Source organism: Cimex lectularius, unplaced genomic scaffold (assembly GCF_000648675.2).
Source record: "Cimex lectularius strain Harlan isolate CLEC.00 unplaced genomic scaffold, Clec_2.1 scaffold17, whole genome shotgun sequence".
In the NCBI taxonomy this organism is placed as follows: Eukaryota; Metazoa; Arthropoda; class Insecta; order Hemiptera; family Cimicidae; genus Cimex; species Cimex lectularius.
This window is the reverse complement of record NW_019392640.1, coordinates 1,084,986-1,105,970: the sequence shown is the minus strand read 5'-3', so window position 1 is coordinate 1,105,970 and position 20,985 is coordinate 1,084,986. Positions and strand designations below refer to the sequence as shown.

The 20,985-nt window shown below is 30.4% G+C and overlaps 1 protein-coding gene across 4 annotated transcripts in view; it reads left to right on the top strand.

Moving 5' to 3' along the window:
• The window catches only part of LOC106661404 (syntaxin-1A), a 64,621-nt gene extending 49,905 nt beyond the window's left edge, over positions 1 to 14,716 (top strand). Inside the window, exons 4-10 of one of the 4 annotated variants that reach the window (XM_024228535.1) lie at positions 845 to 919; positions 5,759 to 5,941; positions 6,003 to 6,076; positions 6,134 to 6,271; positions 7,162 to 7,272; positions 13,851 to 13,935; positions 14,566 to 14,716. In XM_024228535.1, coding sequence (XP_024084303.1) covers positions 845 to 919; positions 5,759 to 5,941; positions 6,003 to 6,076; positions 6,134 to 6,271; positions 7,162 to 7,272; positions 13,851 to 13,931 — 662 coding nt within the window. In that variant the 3' untranslated portion in view covers positions 13,932 to 13,935; positions 14,566 to 14,716. Of the gene's footprint in view, positions 1 to 844; positions 920 to 5,758; positions 5,942 to 6,002; positions 6,077 to 6,133; positions 6,272 to 7,161; positions 7,273 to 7,699; positions 7,811 to 11,148; positions 13,316 to 13,850; positions 13,936 to 14,565 lie in introns of those variants that run through there. The other 3 variants (XM_024228543.1, XM_024228539.1, XM_024228545.1) reach the window with 3 other exon arrangements.
• Positions 14,717 to 20,985: the final 6,269 nt, after the last annotated feature.

Genomic DNA, 20,985 nt, shown 5'->3' with positions numbered 1-20,985 from the left:
GTTCCCACTTTTCATATTTTGTGGGGTTTTTCGGTTACATTAACTTATGCTTTTAAAAGAACATAAATATACCTGCAGAAACATAAATAAAGACGCTGCTATCAGCCGATGTTCCTTTCATAAGATCGTAATCGTTTTGAACGTATCTAGGTTTAGAATAAATTAATCCATATTTGCTTAGTGGTCGCAGTTGATCATATTAATTATTTTAATTAATTATTCTTTTTATCTAAGGTTTTCATCTTAACCAAAAATCTTAGATAAAAAGAATAATTAATTAGTTAACATAAAATTGAAGATAATTTAAACAGTTTATTAAGTGCGATTTTTTATTTTCTGGGTAATTTTTTAATTTAAAAAAATCGTTTAGAAAAATTCATAACAAACCATTAGATGCGGTCTGTGTTAATTTACATTGACTTAACTCTGCTGAGTTCAAATAGTTTATATCTTTCTCCAATAGTTTTAACGGTTCGGTTTATAATTTTCTTTTAGTGTAAACTTTAATTTATTAAGTAATTTTAAATTTACTTATATAATTTTAGAAGTTATTATATTAAGAAACGAAATGGCGAAAATCTTCGCGTTGAGTCGCTTCGCCTGCCTCCCACCAGCAACGTGTGCCCTTCTCGTTTACATGATAATTGAGCAAGTTTTGCGGAACCCCCTTCCCTCGGAAATGAAACAGACGAGATCCAACACCATTTGCGGCCGTTCTCCCCGACTTTAAATTTTAAATCTGAAGCTTAGTGTTATTTATGCTCTCCGGATATTAGGCCCTTTATATATAATGTATAATTTTAACACTTTTCCCACCACTAATCGACACGTTTCTTTGTTTCAGAGGTCAAGCAGGAGCTAGAGGATTTGATGGCGGAAATTAAAAAGACAGCGAATAAAGTCCGTGCCAAACTTAAAGGTGAGTGTCCCCGTACATGGTACGTACAAGAACAGGCTATAAATTGTAATTTTTGATATGCGACTAAGTTGGAGCTTCCATCGATTTGGACGAATCCTAGCTTTGGGTTGACGTCGGGCGAATGAACCCGGTTTATTCTTGTTATGGGTTCTTTAGGTACTATTGGATGAAAATGAGACTAGTTTCTTAGGTTTCTTTATTGATTTTTATACGTATTGTCTTCACGATACACATACAAAACACTGGTGAAACATTAAAATAATCCTGTAGAAAGTTGCGATAATAATTATAATGTATGGACTGATGAGTCCAAATTTACATAACTAAACAGTAGTTAAACTAAAAAATGTGAGAAACAATGCCAATAGACCTTAGAACAACACTGAAAGTATGAAATACTTCCTTTGTCTTCGAAATGAAATTTCTCTGGAAATACGCAGCCAATCTAATGTATCAACAGCGGTGATAGGTGGCCCTCGGAGGATCTGACTCATAGAAGAAGGGTCATTATTACCCGATTAACGATAGGCCATGCGAGGTCGACACACGTGTGCTTATATGTGCCCGGAATGTACAGAAAGTTTTCTCGATCTCCCATCTAATTGAACAATTCCTTAATTCATAAAGCGAACGTGTAAGAATGGCACCCAATAAGAGAATTGTGCTTGAGCACGACAGCGAATATGTTCCGTTTTTTGACCGTACCAGAGTTGTTTAATTATATATAGTACTGATAAATGTATTGTTTTGTGCCCGCTAGTGTGTGTTGAGAGTGAATGTATTTATTACTATGAACGTGTAGTGTGTGACGGTCGATGGCGCGATGGCCTCTGGAACTTCATCTCAGTTGCTGGACGGATAAGACCGAAGTGACACCCGACTGCCAACACCTAGCATGGATAATTCTCGAGGCCAGCCGGTTATTTATTGTAAATTAAAAGCTGGAATTTGTGTAAGCATGTGTGCGTGTATGTAAGTCCACCTGTGTGCAGATTTTTAGTTTATACAAATCAGTAATCAGCAACCAATCTAATCGTTCTTGGTTTCGTTTTTTGTATTAAAAAATCTTTTTTTTATTGTATCAAAACTTCCTATGTCTTATCAAAAATAAGTACTCAATTACCTAATACTGTAAGAGAAAATAATGTTTAGGGGAACACTGTGGAGTTAACATATAAACGTTCTTCATAAGCTTTCGTTTTCGAGGAAAGTTTGTGTTGGATTGAAGTAGAGTCACCCTGTATATTCCTTCTATCAAATCCTTCTAATTGCTTAGAGTATATTTTTACAAGAAATTTAAGCCATAATTCCTGATCCTAATTGTGGGTAATAAACGAAAAGAAATCTTTTTATACGCACGGAACGTCAATCACATCACAATCTATACCTCTATACAAATCTTAGCCTTTCTTTTGTAAAGAAAAATTTCCATTGGAGACAACTTTAAAAAAAAATCTTTATTTTCATACAAACAATTTTAATTTCATAATGTTTGGCACTGAAATACTTTCTTATTTATTTCATATTAATGGTTTTTAATAGTGCTTTTATTGTTTTCTTTAATTTGGCAACTTAGTTTCTATATTTTGTCTAATTTTACGCTTTATGGAAATACGTATAAATTCTCATACTTCAAGAATTTAACTTTTCAAATAGTACAGAACTAAATCAGTTCCATTTTGAAATAAATTTCAAAAATTTACAGATCCTTTTAATTTGTCGATAAGAATATTTCAGAAATAAAAACGTACATTACCTTTGTTTTACAAAATTTTTGAAAGGCTTACCCTGCCAAAACTTCTACAATATTTATCACATAAAATTCCTGTTTTCCAAATTGGTTTCTGCCGCCCGCAACACTCATGCTAGCAGCTCCCTAGAGTAATTTATACAATTTTAAAAACACGAAAAAAGAGAGACATGTCAGCCTCTATTTGTCGACATGCAGCAGGGCCTTTGATAGGGTCTGGCAGTCTGGAATTCTTTTCAAAATTAAGGAGGAGCTGCCGATTGACCAATAAAACTCTCATCAAACAATACGTCACTTGATAACAAGATCTATCCATAGGGGGTTTTGCAGGGAAACGTCTTGGGGTGCCTTTTCTTTACTTGTGCTATCTCCATGACTTCCCCAGTTCTAACTTGACAAGCCATGTTTTTGCAGATGATTTTGCTATACTAAGTAATTGCAAAGATGGTCGAACAGAGTAAAAACAATTACAAAATATTGTTTATAAAATTGTTTACTAGAATAAAAAATGGTGTATGAAACTAAATCACCAAAAATCTACGTGAGTTGCATTCACGCCTGTCGCAGAAGATTTGAAACGACACTGAGTCATGGATGCATTTCGGGTACCTTATCATTTCTCCGTCCCATTAGGCAACATGCGTCACTTTTCTTGGAGTCTGCAATTGACTCACAATTAAAAAGACTACAAGTCCACCAAAATGGAGTAATACCGATTATCACGAATGCGCCTTGGTATATTCTGATCTCTTTTGTGGAATTGTATCGATATCTTATAACTTGTATATAACTATTCACTCGAAATCTTAATTGATTTTGACCCATGACATGTGAATTTGAAAGGGTGATAAGGAAACATGCTGACCTTGCCGTGAAGATAAATTTAAAAGTCACAAAACAATAAAATTGAATTGAAGCATCAACTGAACTTTAACATTTTGAACCATTCAACTGTCTCCTATTCACTGTGTTAAATATAATTTTGATCGTATTGTCCCGTCGTTTCAACCATTCAAAAAGTGTTAGTGTGCGTTAGTCCAATTCAATTCCAATTCACGACATCAATTCCAATACGCTTAGTGCTTAATTACTTTATATTACATAGTTCAACTTTCTACAGCCGGCTTTGCGTACTTCCATAGAAGTACGCACGCGCAAGATGGTGTACACGCATTATGTATTCCCCAACCATGGCATATTTCGGGACAAAAGTCCCTATTGACTCAGAGTAGTGTTATTAAACCGTATTAAATTGATTCTTGAAAAAATTCCCCGGATGTCAGCAGGAGTGGGGAAGGAGGATAAGTGGGAAAAATCCCCGTGGGTCGATAGGCCGCTTGAGACAATTGTCTGGGTTGGATGGCTTCTAGATCTATTGTTCTTCCTTCTTGAATTGACTTTGATGAGGGGGGAAGAGGCTAAATCCGGTGAATAGCGGCTTTCCACTCACGGCACACGACAGATGGACAACCCTTTCCACTACAAACCGTGCTCCTATGATTCTTATTATCTTATCAATTTTTCATCAAGATTATAGCATATCATTTGTTCAAGATGTAAAATATTGCTCTTTTCTTCAATGTACTAACGACTACCGAAAATCGAGTACAATATAGATTAGACCCCGGCGTTAGCTTATTTATTAAATAATCTAACTAAAAATTTTATTGAGAATAATTTAATTCCCTTAAAAGTTTGAAAGAGTGATGGTATTTTAAATAAAATGATAGCAGGACGGTTTTTAAATCTATATTATCTTTTTGGACATGTTTCCTTCATGCCACTAATATCAGAGTTGATAAGCCAACCATGCTGTAATAAAAATCATAAGCCTGTGAAAATCTAAAAAATTCCATTTTTTTTTAACCGGGGAAATTTTGACTGAAAATCAGGTTAAATGATGGATAAATGCTTTGCTACCTGTATATAGTAGGTGTCATCCTTCAGATACCTGAATATGAAGAAGTTATCCCTTTTTTATTTCCATTGAAAGAAAAAAAATTAAAGCATTTAACCAGATCAAACAACAAAAATTAGAGAATGTCCTCATGTTAACAGGCTTATTTTATTTTATTTTCGTTAACTGTAATTATTTAATTAAATTCATTGGAATGTAGTATAAGATTAGGGAAACATTAGTACACAGATTTTTCAAATTTTATAAATGCTTGTCACTCTATTTATTTTTGTACAGGATAAGGGCTGAAGATGATTACAATGTAATTGAAAAGCTTTCCAAATAAATAAATAAACAGTTAAAACACCTACTTTTTCGAATTTTTTATATGTTTCACCAGTTTTAAAATTTTTTTTTTTGCATTTTGAGTACAATTGGAGCAATCGGTATTTCATATCTAGTACAAATAATCGAATACATCAAAACTCAACACCTCTACCAGTAGCTGAAAAACTAAATACCAGTTAAAATACCTACATTTTCAATTTTTTAAAAAAATATTTTAGTTTCACCAGTTTTAAAAAGTTTTATTGCATTTTGGGTACAATTTCTGGAGTGATCGGTATCTGAGGCTTTATTGATATTCAACCTTTGTACTCCATTTTTTTTTTTTTTAATTTTTAATTCGGTGTTTTTGGGAAAAAACCCCAAGACACAAAAACTTTTAATTTTTGTTTTGTTTTTCACGAAGCAAAAAATTCTCATTCTAACTCTTCAGGATAGTGGGAAAGAAAGAGGCTTTAAATGGCAAGATTCTCTACATGTAGCGTCTTTTTTGGAAGGTTTTTTTTATTCTGAATTCAATGGAGATGAGGAGTTGGTGTCCGAGTGGATCGAAGTCACAATAGTTCAAGTGGTTAGAGCAGCAGCGTATTGAGCCAAAGGTCGTGGGTTCGAATCCCGCTCGTGACACTTCACTTTTTCATCTCAACCAAGACCTTAGATAAAAGAATAATGAATGGAAATACCAAATTATGTTGAATTTGATATGTAATAGTAAAGATTTTTTTAAAATATATTTTATTGAAGAGAGCTTAGCGCCATCGAGAGGTCTCTTATTTTGTGATTCTCATCCATTAAAAACCTGACAGTGTTTTAACAGCTTACAATCAAAGTTCCTTGTGTTTTCCAGTAATCGAACAGAATATCGAACAAGAAGAGCACACCAACAAATCGTCAGCCGACTTGAGAATACGGAAGACTCAACATTCGACCCTCTCTCGAAAGTTTGTTGAAGTAATGACTGAATACAATCGCACACAGACAGACTACAGAGAGCGATGTAAAGGCAGAATACAAAGGCAGTTAGAAATAAGTGCGTATCGCAAGTTTTTTATAAAAAAAGAACAATGTTAAACACATTTTTTCCCCTTTAGCGGGTAGGACGACAACCAATGAAGAATTAGAAGAAATGTTAGAAAAAGGCAATTCTGCTGTGTTCACCCAAGGTGTAAGTGCAGAATGTTTTGTCAGCTCAGGCCTTGTCTAAAATAAAATTTGTTTATAGATCATAATGGACACACAGCAGGCAAAACAAACATTAGCTGATATAGAAGCTAGGCATGCAGATATAATAAAATTAGAAAACTCAATAAGGGAACTCCATGACATGTTCATGGACATGGCCATGCTTGTTGAAAGCCAGGTATGTGTGATAAAATCTTATTTGTCAATATTGATCATAAAACAGAAAAAAATTTGAAATGAAAATTGGAAGCCAAAGCAGTTTTTAATCTCTTTATTTGGCCATATATCAAAATAGTAGTAAACATTCACATTAATAGAGGCTTGTTTATAAGTTTAATAACAAAATTGCAAGCTATTTTATTTACATTTTAACAAGTTCATTGTGGCTGGCCAAAATATTCCAACTATTGAGCTGGCTCCACTACAGGAAGGTCTCAATGTGTAATAAAATTAATTTTAAAAAAATGCCTGGGTGGATGAGAATTGACATTCTAGCCTGCATTGAACATGTTAACATGTTACTACTGAATATTTAAAAATATCAATTCTCTTTAAAAATTGTTTAACTTTTAATTTATAGTTACCAATGTCACAATAGTGAATATGTTTTGCAGGACAACAGTTCAAAATATAATAATAATAAAAATTATAGTACATCCTGCAAAAAATTATGCTTTATATGTATTTGTAATGCGAGAAAGTGTAGATAGTAATTAATACATGTTTTTATGAACCCAGTTCTCAACAAATTTAATAGCAAATATATTTAAAGCAAATTAGATTAAAATTTAAATGGTGGGAGTAATCTAAGTTATGTAATTTTGGACACGGCCGATCATATTTATTGCTTTTCTTTGCTGAATTAATTGTTTTATGTAGCACTCTAGCAATTCTACTATATATACAAAAAAATAACACGATAACATAAAAATGAGGCACTGGCATATTCTTCAAAGAAGCACTTTTTCTTGTAATTTTACTAACAATAAAAGGGACCAATTTTTAAATAAATGGTGTTGGGAATTTACTAACAAAAACCTGTCTATTGTCTGTTAATGCTTGGCTTAGGGAGAAATGATCGACCGTATAGAATACCATGTTGAGCATGCAGTGGATTATGTGCAAACGGCGACGCAGGATACAAAGAAAGCGCTCAAGTATCAAAGTAAAGCTCGCCGGGTGAGTGTCCGAAGCAAATTCATCTATAAGTTGTGTACTGGGTGTGTAGCCACCCAGTTTTGTTTGTAAAAAATTTTATGTTTTCTGTCTTTTGGTTTAACTTTTCTATTTCTTCAAGGCCGATGTCCATTTTGTTCACATGATCAATTTTCTATATTGTTTTATTGATTAATTTGTTTTATTTTATTTTCCTTTATAACCCTTTTCTATCTCTCCTTGGCGTTGTATTTCTATCTTTTTACTAATTCACATTGTGTCTCATGGTTTCAATGCTACTTATTAAAACTGACATGTATAACAAAAATTTAACAATGGGTTGTGTGTGTGCTTGTTTGTTGCGGTGTATTGTTGTTTTTTCGGTGTTGCTTGTCTTGGTTTCTCTCTGCCCCTTTTTCCACCTCCTCCACCCTTTTTCCAAATAATCCAGGGAGAACTCGTCGACCGAATCGAGTACCAAGTGACGAACACGAGCGAAGCCGTGACCCAGGCAAGGGAAGAGCTTGTCATAGCAGAGAACTACTCTTCAAAGGCACGAAAGGTATCTACAAACAATTTTCAATATCTTTACACTTAAATACACAGTAACTAATCAAATCCGATGAAAATAATTTTGATAAATTTTTGCACATTAAAAGCTTATGTCTAGATTCCAAAGGTTCATATTTTTTAAATTTATTTATTTATTTATTTATTTTTTTTATTCAGTTCATTTCATTGTGCAATCATTTATGTCATTTTTGCACAAGTTAGTGTAATTCATGAGATAACACGACAATTTCAAAGAAAGATCAACTTCCATGAAATAATAGTTCCGTCAGCATCATTGGTCATATGCTAAGGTTTGTTTTATGTTAGAATCCCTCCCTAGCATGTTTTAGATGTTATCTTAATTCTGTTTTCAGTGTGCACAGTCTTGCAATGGGTGTCTTTTTGATTGTCCCATACCATCTTCATGTTTTATTAGAATAACTTGTACATAGCAATTTTCGACACATTCCTAAATGCCTTGAATAATACTGATTAATGTGCAAAAGTATAATTATTACAATAAATTTAATTTGTTACAAATAAGTTTTGAAGATGTAACATAAAAAAAGTAATAAGAAGATTATTTGAAAAGATATTCCCAAGTAACGTATATAATATTGTAGTTACAATAAATAATCTTGTATGACTTTTTATGGGCAACTTTTGATTAATGTGCAAAGAAAATATTTGAGAAATCTATATTAGTATTAATGGGGTCAGTTGCAGGGTAATGACAGTAAAACCATTTGTTGTAAATTTTACAATTTTTATAAATATGTTTTCCATTAAAAAAACAAATCTAAACATTGATTGTAACAAGTTTTTTTCTTTCTCTCTTTCTAATGGGCTTTTTTTAAATATTAATCAGGGCAATCATTTGTTTGCATTGTGCTTTTACAAGCATACAATTCAAGAGTATAGAATTTGATTTAAGAAAACTATGTCTTCATCATAATGTTTTAAGAAAAAATTTACAATGTCATGCGACATGTCTGTTTATTAAATCTATTATGTTTAGTGGTCTGACTGACCAAATTACTTCTTTCAATTAATTGTTCTTTGTATGTAAGGCTTTCATTGAAATGAAAAAGTTCATGAGCTGGTTTTGAACCCACGATCTTCGGCTCAATATGCCACTGCTCTAACCACTTTTATCACAACAGCTCAAGTGGTTAGAGGTGCAGTGTATTGAGCTGAAGGTCGTGGGTTCGAATCCCGTTCGTGATGCTAACTTTTCCTTTTTAACCAAGACCTTACATACAAAGAATAATGTTTACCTTAAAAGTGCATGTTTAGCATAATGAATTATGAAATAATAATAAAAATAACATAATTGGGACAAAAGTCATATCATGCTTAAATATTATACATGGTGAGTTTTTCTGTTCCTCCTACATATATATATTTTATTAGGGCGTTTTTGTGAAAAAAAACCTGAGACATAAATTTTTAGTTTCCTTTTTTTTTTTTGGTATAGTTTCTCATAAGCCAAAAAGTTTTGGCATAACTCTTTAGGATAAGTAGAAATGCTGTATCTAATGTTTTGATGGATTTTAGAAATTGAGTTTTAAAATTTTCTTGTTGAATGTCCTCAGTTAAGTTGCAGTATTTTTTAATTTTTGCGCTAAGACTCTAATTCCACTTCTATAATCCTGAATGCTTTTTTTATTAAAATTTATAACTTATGTATCGATTCACTCTTAGTGCAATTAAAAAAAAAAAAAAATAGAATTAAGAAGAAATAATTAACAATAGAATTAAATGTTACTTTACTTAAAATTTGTGATAAAAAAAGAACATATCTTCAAAGAAAGTGTTTAACACACACACACACACAAACACAATATTATGAATATAAATGAATCACATATTTAAATTAATGCCACTGAATTCCCATTCCTTTGTTTATTCCAATGCATCTCCTCACTAATTGATATGTTTTACACAGGAAACTAGTTTTCATGGTGTAAAACAAGTGGAAAATAACGCAAGTCACATATGCATTAATTTTATTTAGTGACAAACACTTTTTATTAAGATAAGGTAAAATTTTGAAAATTCTTTTTTTTTTTTTTTTACAAATTTTCTTCAAAATATTTTAAGCTATATACAATACAGTGATATTTTAAATATTGCTGGAGTGATTTATGCCAATATCATGTTTTTCAATAGAAAACGCACTTAAGAATACGATTGTTAAAAAAAAGTTAAAAAATTAGAAGATATGCATTTCTTCTTAGCAGGACATTACATTTACTTTCTGTATATTTTTTCAAGATTTTTGATGCTGAAATCAATGGTGCAATCTGTATTGAATTAGGTGTATCCGTTCTCAAGTTATTTGCAAAAAACTTTTTCTGAACAGTGTTTTTTGGATAAACAAAATCTTCTCCGACTTCTCCAGCCATTCATCACTTTATTTATTTATATTTATCATTGTAATTGATAGTAAATAACATGCGCAGGTTTCCTTGGATGTATCTCATGAAAGTTCAATTCAGCCTGGTGCAAAAGTGGTTCAATTTTACCACCAGTTTTATTTTTTATTTATTTATTTTGCAATGTGCGAGACATTTTTATGATTTGCATAGTCAGTTGAAGAATAAAACTAAACTTTAGTGTGATGTTAAATATTTATTAAAACATTTTTTTTAGATAATTCAAAAGCCACATAGGCCAACAAACCAATTTTTTAAATTTATTTATTTAGTTTTTTTTTTTTTTTTTTTTTTTATATTTTTGGATGGAAATTTAGATTAGACACCGGGNTTGTTTTATTTTTTATTTATTTATTTTGCAATGTGCGAGACATTTTTATGATTTGCATAGTCAGTTGAAGAATAAAACTAAACTTTAGTGTGATGTTAAATTATTGAAATATTTCAATCTTTTTAGGATTCAAAAGCCTCAAAATTCAATAAATAAATTTTTTTTATTTTTTTATTTATTAAACATTAATTTCTTTAAGTTTGTATTTTTGGATGGAAATTTAGATTAGACACCGGGCTAGACAAAAAATAAAAATTTACATGTCTTGGTATTTTTAAATTTTTACTTCTTTAAAATTTTAATCATTTTTTAAAACGCCCTATACAAAAATATGTGTGGAGGAGAAGTTAAACTCAACCTGTATAGCGATAATTTTTATTAAAAAGAGTACTGGCTGAAAATAACAGTTGGGATGGTCAACGTTGAAACGTTTCCATCTATAAAAATAACTCTTCTTTTTTTGTATGTGTGTTAATTTTTACATAATTAATACTACATTATTTACACTTACTTTTCCCAAAACGTTATTCTGTTTTGAAAAAAAAAATCCCTAACATTTATTTTTTATTTTGTTCACAGAAAAAAATCTACATTTTCATCTGCCTGACAATAACTGTGTTAATATTAATAATAGTTTTATCCGTCATATTTCTATGAAAGTCCAGGGAATGTTGGACAAGGAGGGTTTTTGGAAACGGTGGTCATTTCAAAAAGCTTTATCCGGTTAGGCAGCAATTTGAAGCGAGTAAATTTTATCTTTACAAAGTGAGCGCCATTGTCACATATCTAGGTTCCTCGTTTTCCATTTCAAACCAGTGTAATGAAGCCTGTTGTAACAGATTTTTTTTAGAGCGCCACATCTTCTTACCCTATGTATAATTGTAAATATCCTACTTCGGCAGTGACAATAACTCATATTAGTCATTAAAAAGAAAATTGTGTAAATCAACTCTCTCCTTGTGTCATGTCAAATATTTTGGATCAGGTACCTCTAGTTCTCATGCATTTTTTTTTTAACACTGAGGACCTGTAATAGAAAAAAAACCTTTCCTTTGAACTAAATGTTAATTGTATGCATTTAGAAGTAAGCTATTCCATTTCAAACCATTTTTTTAAATTATAGTACCCAAAGTATCTGTTCAACCCTGTACAATAAAAAAATGATATTTTAGTTATGCTTGTACATCTGTAAATCTGAATGTGACCAATACCTGGCCTGACTGTTTCAATTGATTTCTATAGTCTTACAATACTAAACCAAAGTAATTTTATTTATTTATTATTATGAAACCTTATGTGTTTATTATTTTGTAGTTAAAATATTGCTATATTCATTTTTCAAATATCTGTGGTTTTTCATTTTTGGTTATTGTTAAAAGAGTGAGTATTTCAAACAGTTGACAATTTAAAGTTCACATTCAGGTTCGACAGTGTTGAACATGAATTATGTGGTACCAAAGATATGCATACTGTTACATGTTAGTTGATTCGAAACGTTTTCATTGTGAAAATCTCATTCTCTCACCATTCTTCTGGTGAAAACTCTTTGAGATCTTTTCTTCACCTTTGAGATAACAAAACGCACAAAACTATATTTAAAATGCCATATAAGAGTATCCACATTCTGTCCGTTTACTATATATTTTTTCTTTAAAGACAATTTGTTTCCTGTTAAGTTATAAATGTATTCATTATTGGATAGTTTGTTGTTGCTCTATAAGATTGTTTTATTCCTTCTGAAGGGACTGTTTTTTCTTTCGTTACAATGTAAGTTAAATACTAGGCGTATAGGCATATATTTTTTTATGCAATTAAAAACAATGCTGCCCTATATTATAATTATTATTAGTATAATTTAATTTAATAAAATATTTAAATTATTTGTACACAAAAGTTGTGAAAACATGTTAGTGTAAATAAGCATGATTTTAGATTTAAAAAAAAATCAAGAGTATGAAAATTGTCTTGAAAAGCATATAAATTGGAAATAATTTATTTCAAATCAGTTGGGAAATGTAGCGAACCGTTTTGAAACCAAATGTACACAATAGGACCAAATAAACAATTGAATTACCTAGAAAATCCCTCTAGGTAAACCGTAAGTGAAAATGTATCCGGGGTGTTCATTAATTTATAATACTCTTATGATGTAAGTATGTAAGTAAAAGGTATTTGGCAGTGAAACATTAAAATATATATAATGCAAAACACCCCTTTTATATATTATGTTGTCTGTCTCTAGTTGTACGTACGTTAAGAAAATAATGTTATTGTAAGAGCAAGGAAACCATGAGTAGCACAAGTGGAAATTTGAAGTTACTTAAACATTAAAAAGAAAAAAGTGGAAGACAAAAGGAGACAGAATTGGTGTTCTCCTATGGACTTCTGTCTATAGTGATTTTACTTTCATTTTGCTTGCTCAATCAAAAAATATGAAAAAATGACAGGGTGAGCAAAAAAAGTGAAATTAAGTATATGCTTAATCAAATAAATTAAGTGTGGATGCAATACAAGTTATCAGAGGTGCACTCTAACATTGAGCACTGGATTGACTATTTCAAAAGATTATAAATAAATTTACCTTTTTTCCTTGTCACTTTGGAGTAATAATTGTAATTACCTCAGAATTTGATTAACAGAACAAAAAACAAATTGTTCAAGGAAAAAGAAAGTAAAATAACTATATTGTTTTGGAGACAATTCTGTGCGGTGTGCCTTCAAAAAAAAAGAAAAAAAAAAAAAAAAAGCATGTACCTAATAAACAGCTGAATAACATCGTCAATTGATCAACGCCAACAATTTTTAGTAATTTTAGTGGATTAGAAGTCAAAAGGTTACCAAAATAATGAGCTCTACTATAATTGTTATGTATAAATTATTTAAATGTTGCAATTTATTCAAAACTGAACTTAAAAAATATTTTTAGCTTTAACCAATTATACGTTAATAATAAACATTAATTCTTATCACCTTAAAAGTGAAAATATAATTTTTTCTACCTTAATATAATTTTTCAAGTGTATTATTTCTTTATTTTTAATTAAAAACAAAATAAATAAAACTCACAGGCTGTTCGTGACATGATTCGGTGGCCTTTAATGATCTCATTTTTTTTAAACTGTCATAAAATAAATTATAGATTCATAACACTAATAAAGTGCATAGGACTTTATCAAGTCACCAAAGCATGTTTAACAAGCCACCTTATCGGCTTTGCTTTAAAAATTTTAAGCTAATTTCTTTGGTCGTTTCTTAATGCATCTTTTACTTTCTTTGAGCAGAAGAAGATTATGATCTTAATATGCCTTTCGGTACTTGGGCTTATCGTCGCGTCAACCATAGCAGGCTACTTCGGTTTCTAAAGAAGTGAGTATATTTCTTTCTTTTGTCTCTTATTTGTATTGTTCACACCAAATTGAAAACTTTCAACAACCGAAGCCATAGACGACAGCAGAATTTTCATTTTTCTTCTGTATGTGTGTAATATTAAATCTATTGCTGAGGTTAGTGAAAGTTCTTTAAAAAAATCATTATTCTGTTTCTGACAGGTGTGTAAATAAATATTTTTGATCAGTTTTTTATTTATTTTATTTTTATATTACAGTATTATAGACAATACATTGTTATGCACGTACAATACATATATAATATAATAAAACAAATTTACATTAAAATAATACCAATTTAGCATTTTGTTCAGCTTAACAAAAAAAATAAAAGGTTACATATTAATTATTTTTTAATGTGCAATTCTTCAGCAGCAATCCCAGTAGTCTCATTTTTAAAAATTTGTGTCAAAACAGAACAATTTGTAATCAAAATTGAACAAACAGCTATAATTTATTTAAAATGTCACTTAATAAAGAACTGACAGCTACCACTTTTTTTTATAAACAATTTAATGCCTATAAAGTGAATTTTATTTATTAATACTGAAAACAGGTCTTTTCTTTATATTGTTGTTAGTAAAATTATATTTTAATGTGATTTTTCTAGATAAACCTGTGAGAAGATCAACTTACAGGGAAGAGAAACTCTTCTAGTCAACATCATTTACTCATATAGTCTATTAGCTACTGTATTAGTAAGTTTTTGATTATATATTTTGCATAAACACTATAAAAAAAGGAATATTAACAAGTAATAAATTATTGTACAGGTAGTTTCAAACATGCATATATATTTGTATGTAACGTACAAGAGAGAAAAAAATGAATTTCTTCCTGAAACAAAAATTAACTTTATTAATGTTTATGTACTTAAACATTTTTTTCTAGTAGGTCTAGATTTGTTATTAATAAAAAATTGATTCCAAACAACAAAAATAGGCGGAGCCTGCTGGTGTGAAACTATTTGAAATGATAAAATGGGAGGGCGATTTAATTTATTGTCATTGATTCCAAATTAAACTCCCATAGTGCCTTCTTATTTGAGCGGTAGTTTTTCTTGCTCGTCCCCCCTCCCCCAAATAAATAAAAAGTATATGTGTGTCTTTGTAATGTAGCCATTGGATGTTTGAATTTTGTTGTTCTATTTGTTGGTCTTGTGTCTGAGGGCTTCTTTTTGGTTATTCTAAATGAAGTTAAAAGTCATTACTTTCATTCTTATGGATTAGTTTCTTGACGCCCTGAATTAAAAAAACAAAAAAATCAAAAAATGCAAAATAAATACAAAAATTGGATAAGAGAGTAGTTTTAAGGCACATTAATCCCTTCCCCTCCCACATTCACGGCTCTTTGTATAGCGAAATTATTAAATTTAGGTGCTATACATTTTAAATCCCCACTGCCACGATTATATTTATAAACGGGAATTGTTTTGTATATACAAGTGGTATTTTTTAAAGAAACTAATTCTAGGATTTCAATTGTACGCCAAAAATCTTCATTATCCCAATATTAATTTTATATTTCACTTTACTCTCCCAACTTAACGAATCCCAGTAAATTTTTGAGAGGAAGCAAATAATATAATCAGCCGAAACTGTAAATACAAATTATACATTGATCTTTTAATAAACTTAAGGACACATCACAGTACAAATTTGTCGGGAGCTTATTATCTAGAACAGCTCTAGCTTGTACTGTTTCACTCCTTTATTTCGAATGTTTTACAAAATCTTTCTACTTGATAATTAATATAAAAGATGATATTTTGAGAGGCGATTGTTCGCAGCCTCATTGAAAAGTTTTATAAATTCAATTTAAACAATTAGTCGTTTAAAGAAAGCTTTAAAAGTAAAAAACCAAATAAATAAGAAGTATTTTAAAGACAGTCAGATTAAAAAAAAGAAAACAACAATTTATCTATCAATGCACAAAAATAAAATCATGAGGTGATGAACTTGAATTTGGCTCTTCCTTTTGTCACATATCAAGGGCGAAAGTCAAATAATGACTGAAGTCCTTTTATTGTACAGGTTAAAATCGTTTGCTGTTTGTTCAATTTACCCACCACTTTCTCAACAACTGGGTCAAATATCCTACCAACTCCATATCTAAAGAGATGATACAATCTTTTAATTTGGCATATTACAAACATATTATAAGCTGCAATGAAAAAATTAATCTATTAATTGAACTGGCAAGCTGAATCCCTCAGCTATGTGTAATTTTTTTTCTCTTTTTTTTTTTTTTTTTGGCAGTCACTCTTAATTGGAACTATGATCTTAAGTTGTTGATGTTCAGAATTTAAAAGATTTTTTTTTAACTCATTTTATGCAGAATTGGAAAGAAAAATAAATGAATAAATTGAGCAGGGACGTACGATGTACAAATTTATCGACAGTTCTTAGCTACCCGCATAGAAAATGCACCACTTTCCTTCTCCAGGCATTCAAACAGCCCTTTTCCCTGCAATTTTATCAGACAATAATTCAACTAGTAGCTATTTAATTATTGACTAATCTATTATTTACTTTAGCCTTTGAAAAATTAATTTGTCGAGAAAATGGCTGACTCTGCCTAAGAGGAAGGACGGTTTGTGAAATTGTAAATCTGAAAACACCACAAATTAAATTTGTGTCATCTCTCTGGAGTCAATTCAAAACTGAGAACAACGAAGTCCTTCTTTTAAAAATAAACGTCGTGTAAATAAAACAAAACACTAAAATTAAGAGTGAATTTATTGAATAAATCGGTGGAGATTTTTGTATAATTTTGTACCATCTTAAGTGTCTGGGCACTTCATTAAAGGCAAGAACATGTAGCAAAACCGTAGTTTCCGTCTCTTGTGTGTATGTAATACATAATATATTACATCAGGATTGGAAAAAAAAAAAAAAAGGCATATGCCTCAGCAATAAGTGATTAATTTAATTGAAGTGTTTGTCTTTACTATATTTATATGTGATATAGATATTGGCCTGGCACCATTTCTCCGTGGTAATGAAATTTTTTGTGATATAATTTGTCAAGTTGCATGTAAATAACGTAGTTTATAGGCAACATTGCTTCTGTGACATTGTATATTCAATGAAAATAAAATTTAACGAGTAGCAAAATTGGATGAATATTTGCAACGTAATATCATGATTGAAAGTGGGCGTTTATGTGAAACATGAAACTAATTTGTTACCCTAACAATAAATTTTTAAAAAAATTATTCAATTTTAACGTGTATATAATGAACCTTTTAATCAATATTATCATCAAATGAATTGTCGATAGTTTATTAAAATGACGTTATTTATCTTTGCCTAGTTGAAGCATTTGTTTTATTATTATAAATTGTATTTATTACTATAAAGATTTAAATATTTAGAGTATAATTTTTTTATCTTCATTTCTATTTATTTAATTCTTTTTTGAAAATTCTCTTTTTATTAACGTTTAAGAAAAAGGCACTTTTCAACGTGATGTGAAAGCTTTATCGCAATAAAACTTATTTAAAAAAAGAAAATTTAAATTGTAGTTTGAGAAGAGAATTTTACAAAAAAAAAAGGAAGAAAATGTAGATAATAATATATTAAATTAGTGTATTAAAAGTCTATTTATTAATTTTTTATTTATTTAAAAGTAAGTTTTTCATATAAATTCAGACTGAATTCTTGATTCACTGAATTGAAAACCAAAGTTCTCGAATTCTAAAATCAAGTACACATCATTTTCAAATTGATTATTCTAATCGTTGCAAAACGATGATGTATTTGGTGCCCTTAGTGACAAAGCAAGAAAACTTAAATTGAAAGTTAGAATTTTTTGTTATCTTTTTGTATTTATATAATAAATTCTCACTCGCATCCGTGTTTTTGTAGGCTTGATAAAGAATAATTTATAACTGCTGTAGGTTGAGCATTGCATTATCCTTTTTGAATTGTGCAATGATTTTTTTGACACAATTTCTTTCATACGTAGTGACTTAGGCGTCCTGTTAGTTGTCAACTTGTTCGATGATATATAAAAAATATATTTTTACAAGAATAATATTCATTTATAATAAATTTTACATTTTTTGAGTACTTAATTTTTGTATTTGTAGTCAACACTTTTGGCATGACTGTGATAGTATTAAGGTTTTAATTGTTAGTCAAGCACACAAAACTCAACAGCAATTTGCATTTTCTGAATTTTGTTTTGTGTTTACAAATGGACATTCCTGTTGGGTACTGTGTGCGATATTAGATCCCACGACTATCTCAGTTCTGCATAAGAATTAACCCAAAATCTAATAATTTATATCCTGTTTCAGTTTGATCATAAGCGTATCTTAGTCATTTTTAGCTTTCTATCTTTAAAAAAAATGTTTAAACTGGCCTATAGTTTTATACGATGTGTGTATATAAATGTGTTTAAGCGCAGCAAACGCTGTTGTAAAGCACTGGTGTGTATGTCAATAAGAAAAACAATATTATTTAAAAAAAAGTGATATAAGATTTCCTTTGTTTATAGACCTAGTCACAATATATATAAATAAATTTATAAAAAAATATATATATGTATGTATCTTAACAGTAATTACTTTAGTACACCAGTCGGTTTCACCGTTTAATTTCCAAATGGTAGCTTTATGAAAATTTCTTAGTACAGTATTTTCTTTTTATCATTTCTCTAGAAAATAGAAACTGGTGTTCTGAAGTTGTAAATCTAGCATGTTTTAAAAATATTTTAGCTATTCAGAATACATGTGAATTCGTTATGATTGTAACGAAACAATAACTCGATTATATTGTAACTCGTATATATGTATAAATTTGACATTTTTGTTTTTGTTTTTTTTATTAAAGAAAAAATTCATTATTGCTACTTCAAGTGAGATTGTCTAATCCAGAAAATGTGGTTAGATCAGTAACACTATAATAATTAAAATAATAATTAAATAAAAAGTATATATTTCTCTCTCTCTCTAAATGTGCCCCCTATTTTCACTATAATAATAAGGCAAAGTCCTCTTCCCCTCCCATAATCATTCATTCTTTTAATGTTTACAAGGAGAACTAATTTTTATGATAGTATGCGAATGATTAAAAAAAAATGTGCTGTCATAATAATATAACGCAAAATATATACAAAGTGAATTATATAACTATTCATAAAAGCTAGCTCTCCTCCTCTAGTTATGTGTTGCCTATTACACACATAACAGCTTTGTTACATGTCGTATATTTTAGCAACAAAACCAAGCCCAATCGCCCTACAAATTATTATGAAAATGATCATTAACATTGTATGTTCTATAAATGTAGAAAACATTTAACAGAGATTATGGGAGAATGTGAAATGTGGTCAAAGTGTCCTATGAAATGTAAAAATGAAAAATCTCTTTTTAATAGGGTTTAAATAAAATAAAGAAGCCATTGTTGTCTTTAATGAAAGAAACATGGAAAACAAAGAAGCACAAAGTCAATTCAATGTAGGCTTGTTTTTGTTTTGTTTTTTTCTTATGAATAGAAGATACCTCATATTGTCTGTTACCATTTTAGCCCTGTTCATCTTCCACTGAACTGTTTGCTTTCCAATGTGTTTGTCCATAATAAATCTATCATTTAACATCATCCGATCATAGTTTTCAAAACGAAAGAGAAACAGTAGATTTTTTATTTATTTCTTAGCACATCTCACTCACCGACCTCTGGTGCCAAAAGCCAGACAAAAAATAGCATAATAGCTAATTATGGAGTTCTTTTTCTTTTTTAAATAAAATATTTAAAGTTAAACCATTTCTTTTAAATCCCTCCAATCATTTCTGTTTTCACAGACCAGACACTATTCTTCAGGGAGTGATGGTGAGTTTACTAATTTTTAATTATTTTTAGTTTACTAATTTGAATTTAATATTTTAAGTTTATTTTCTCTTTGAATTTTTTGAGAATTATTCTATCTGTTGGCTTTTCCGTTTTTGGTGATTAAATATGAATACATGGTTGAAAAAAAACAAGTGGGATGATATATTTGTTGGGTGCCTCTGTACTTCACTATGGTGGACGTATATCCATGGTGATATTGCATTATCTCCTTTTGTGAATGTCTTTTCTACCTTCACATTATTATGGACCATTTAGTGACATAATATAACCAGGAGTGTGGGTTCGATGTGTATGAAGAAAAAAGGTAGTGGATTGCCCATCATTTTCTCTTTGGCTGAGCATGTTTGCAACATTGGTTACATTAAACCCCAATTTATGTCTATTTTTCCTATCCTACTTATGGCAGAGGTTGTATCAGTTCACAGTGATCGCCATTTTTCATTCATCTAGCTTCTCTACAACTCGGCAGAGGTCGAGCGGAATGGTCATCCATTGTGGCTGTTGAAGCTTGTGAAGCGATGGTGCTGTCGGCGAGTAAGCTGAGTTTTGTGGATTGCATGATTATCCAGGATTTTTAGGGTTGGATGTTTTCATATCTGGCATTTTTCCCCTCACATTTATTGATGGTGAGGATTCTGCACTATGGTGCCTTCTGGATTTTACCCGTGTCATCTTTTGGTGGTAGAAGCTGTTTCCTAATTGCTTGGGCTGTGATATCTGGAGAAGCAGCTTCCGAATTCTGAAAAGTTAACTCACTAGTAAATTAACAAGCTCTTTGTTAAAATGTTTTAAAACTTGAGGACAACTCACATGAGTGCCATGGCTCACATTGTGCACATTTTGGAGCAGAACCGATGTACATACAGTCCACAAAGAATATCAGTTATTAAGAGCAATTGATAAACACATCCACATAGTACAAATAAAAGCGAAATCGAGGGATAAATTATTATTATTTTAACAAGAGTAGTCGTGAGGTTATATGAACCCTCTGAGTGCTGGTGTTTTGGAAAAACCCATTGGTTTTTGTTGGGTTCAAATGCAGGACAACTGTATTTGAACCCAGGATGTACAGTGATAAATGCCGTGTCAATGCCTAAACGATTAAAGCCCCCCCTTTTTTTAAACAAGTTTATAAATATGAAACTGTAGTTTTCACCAATAAACACTGA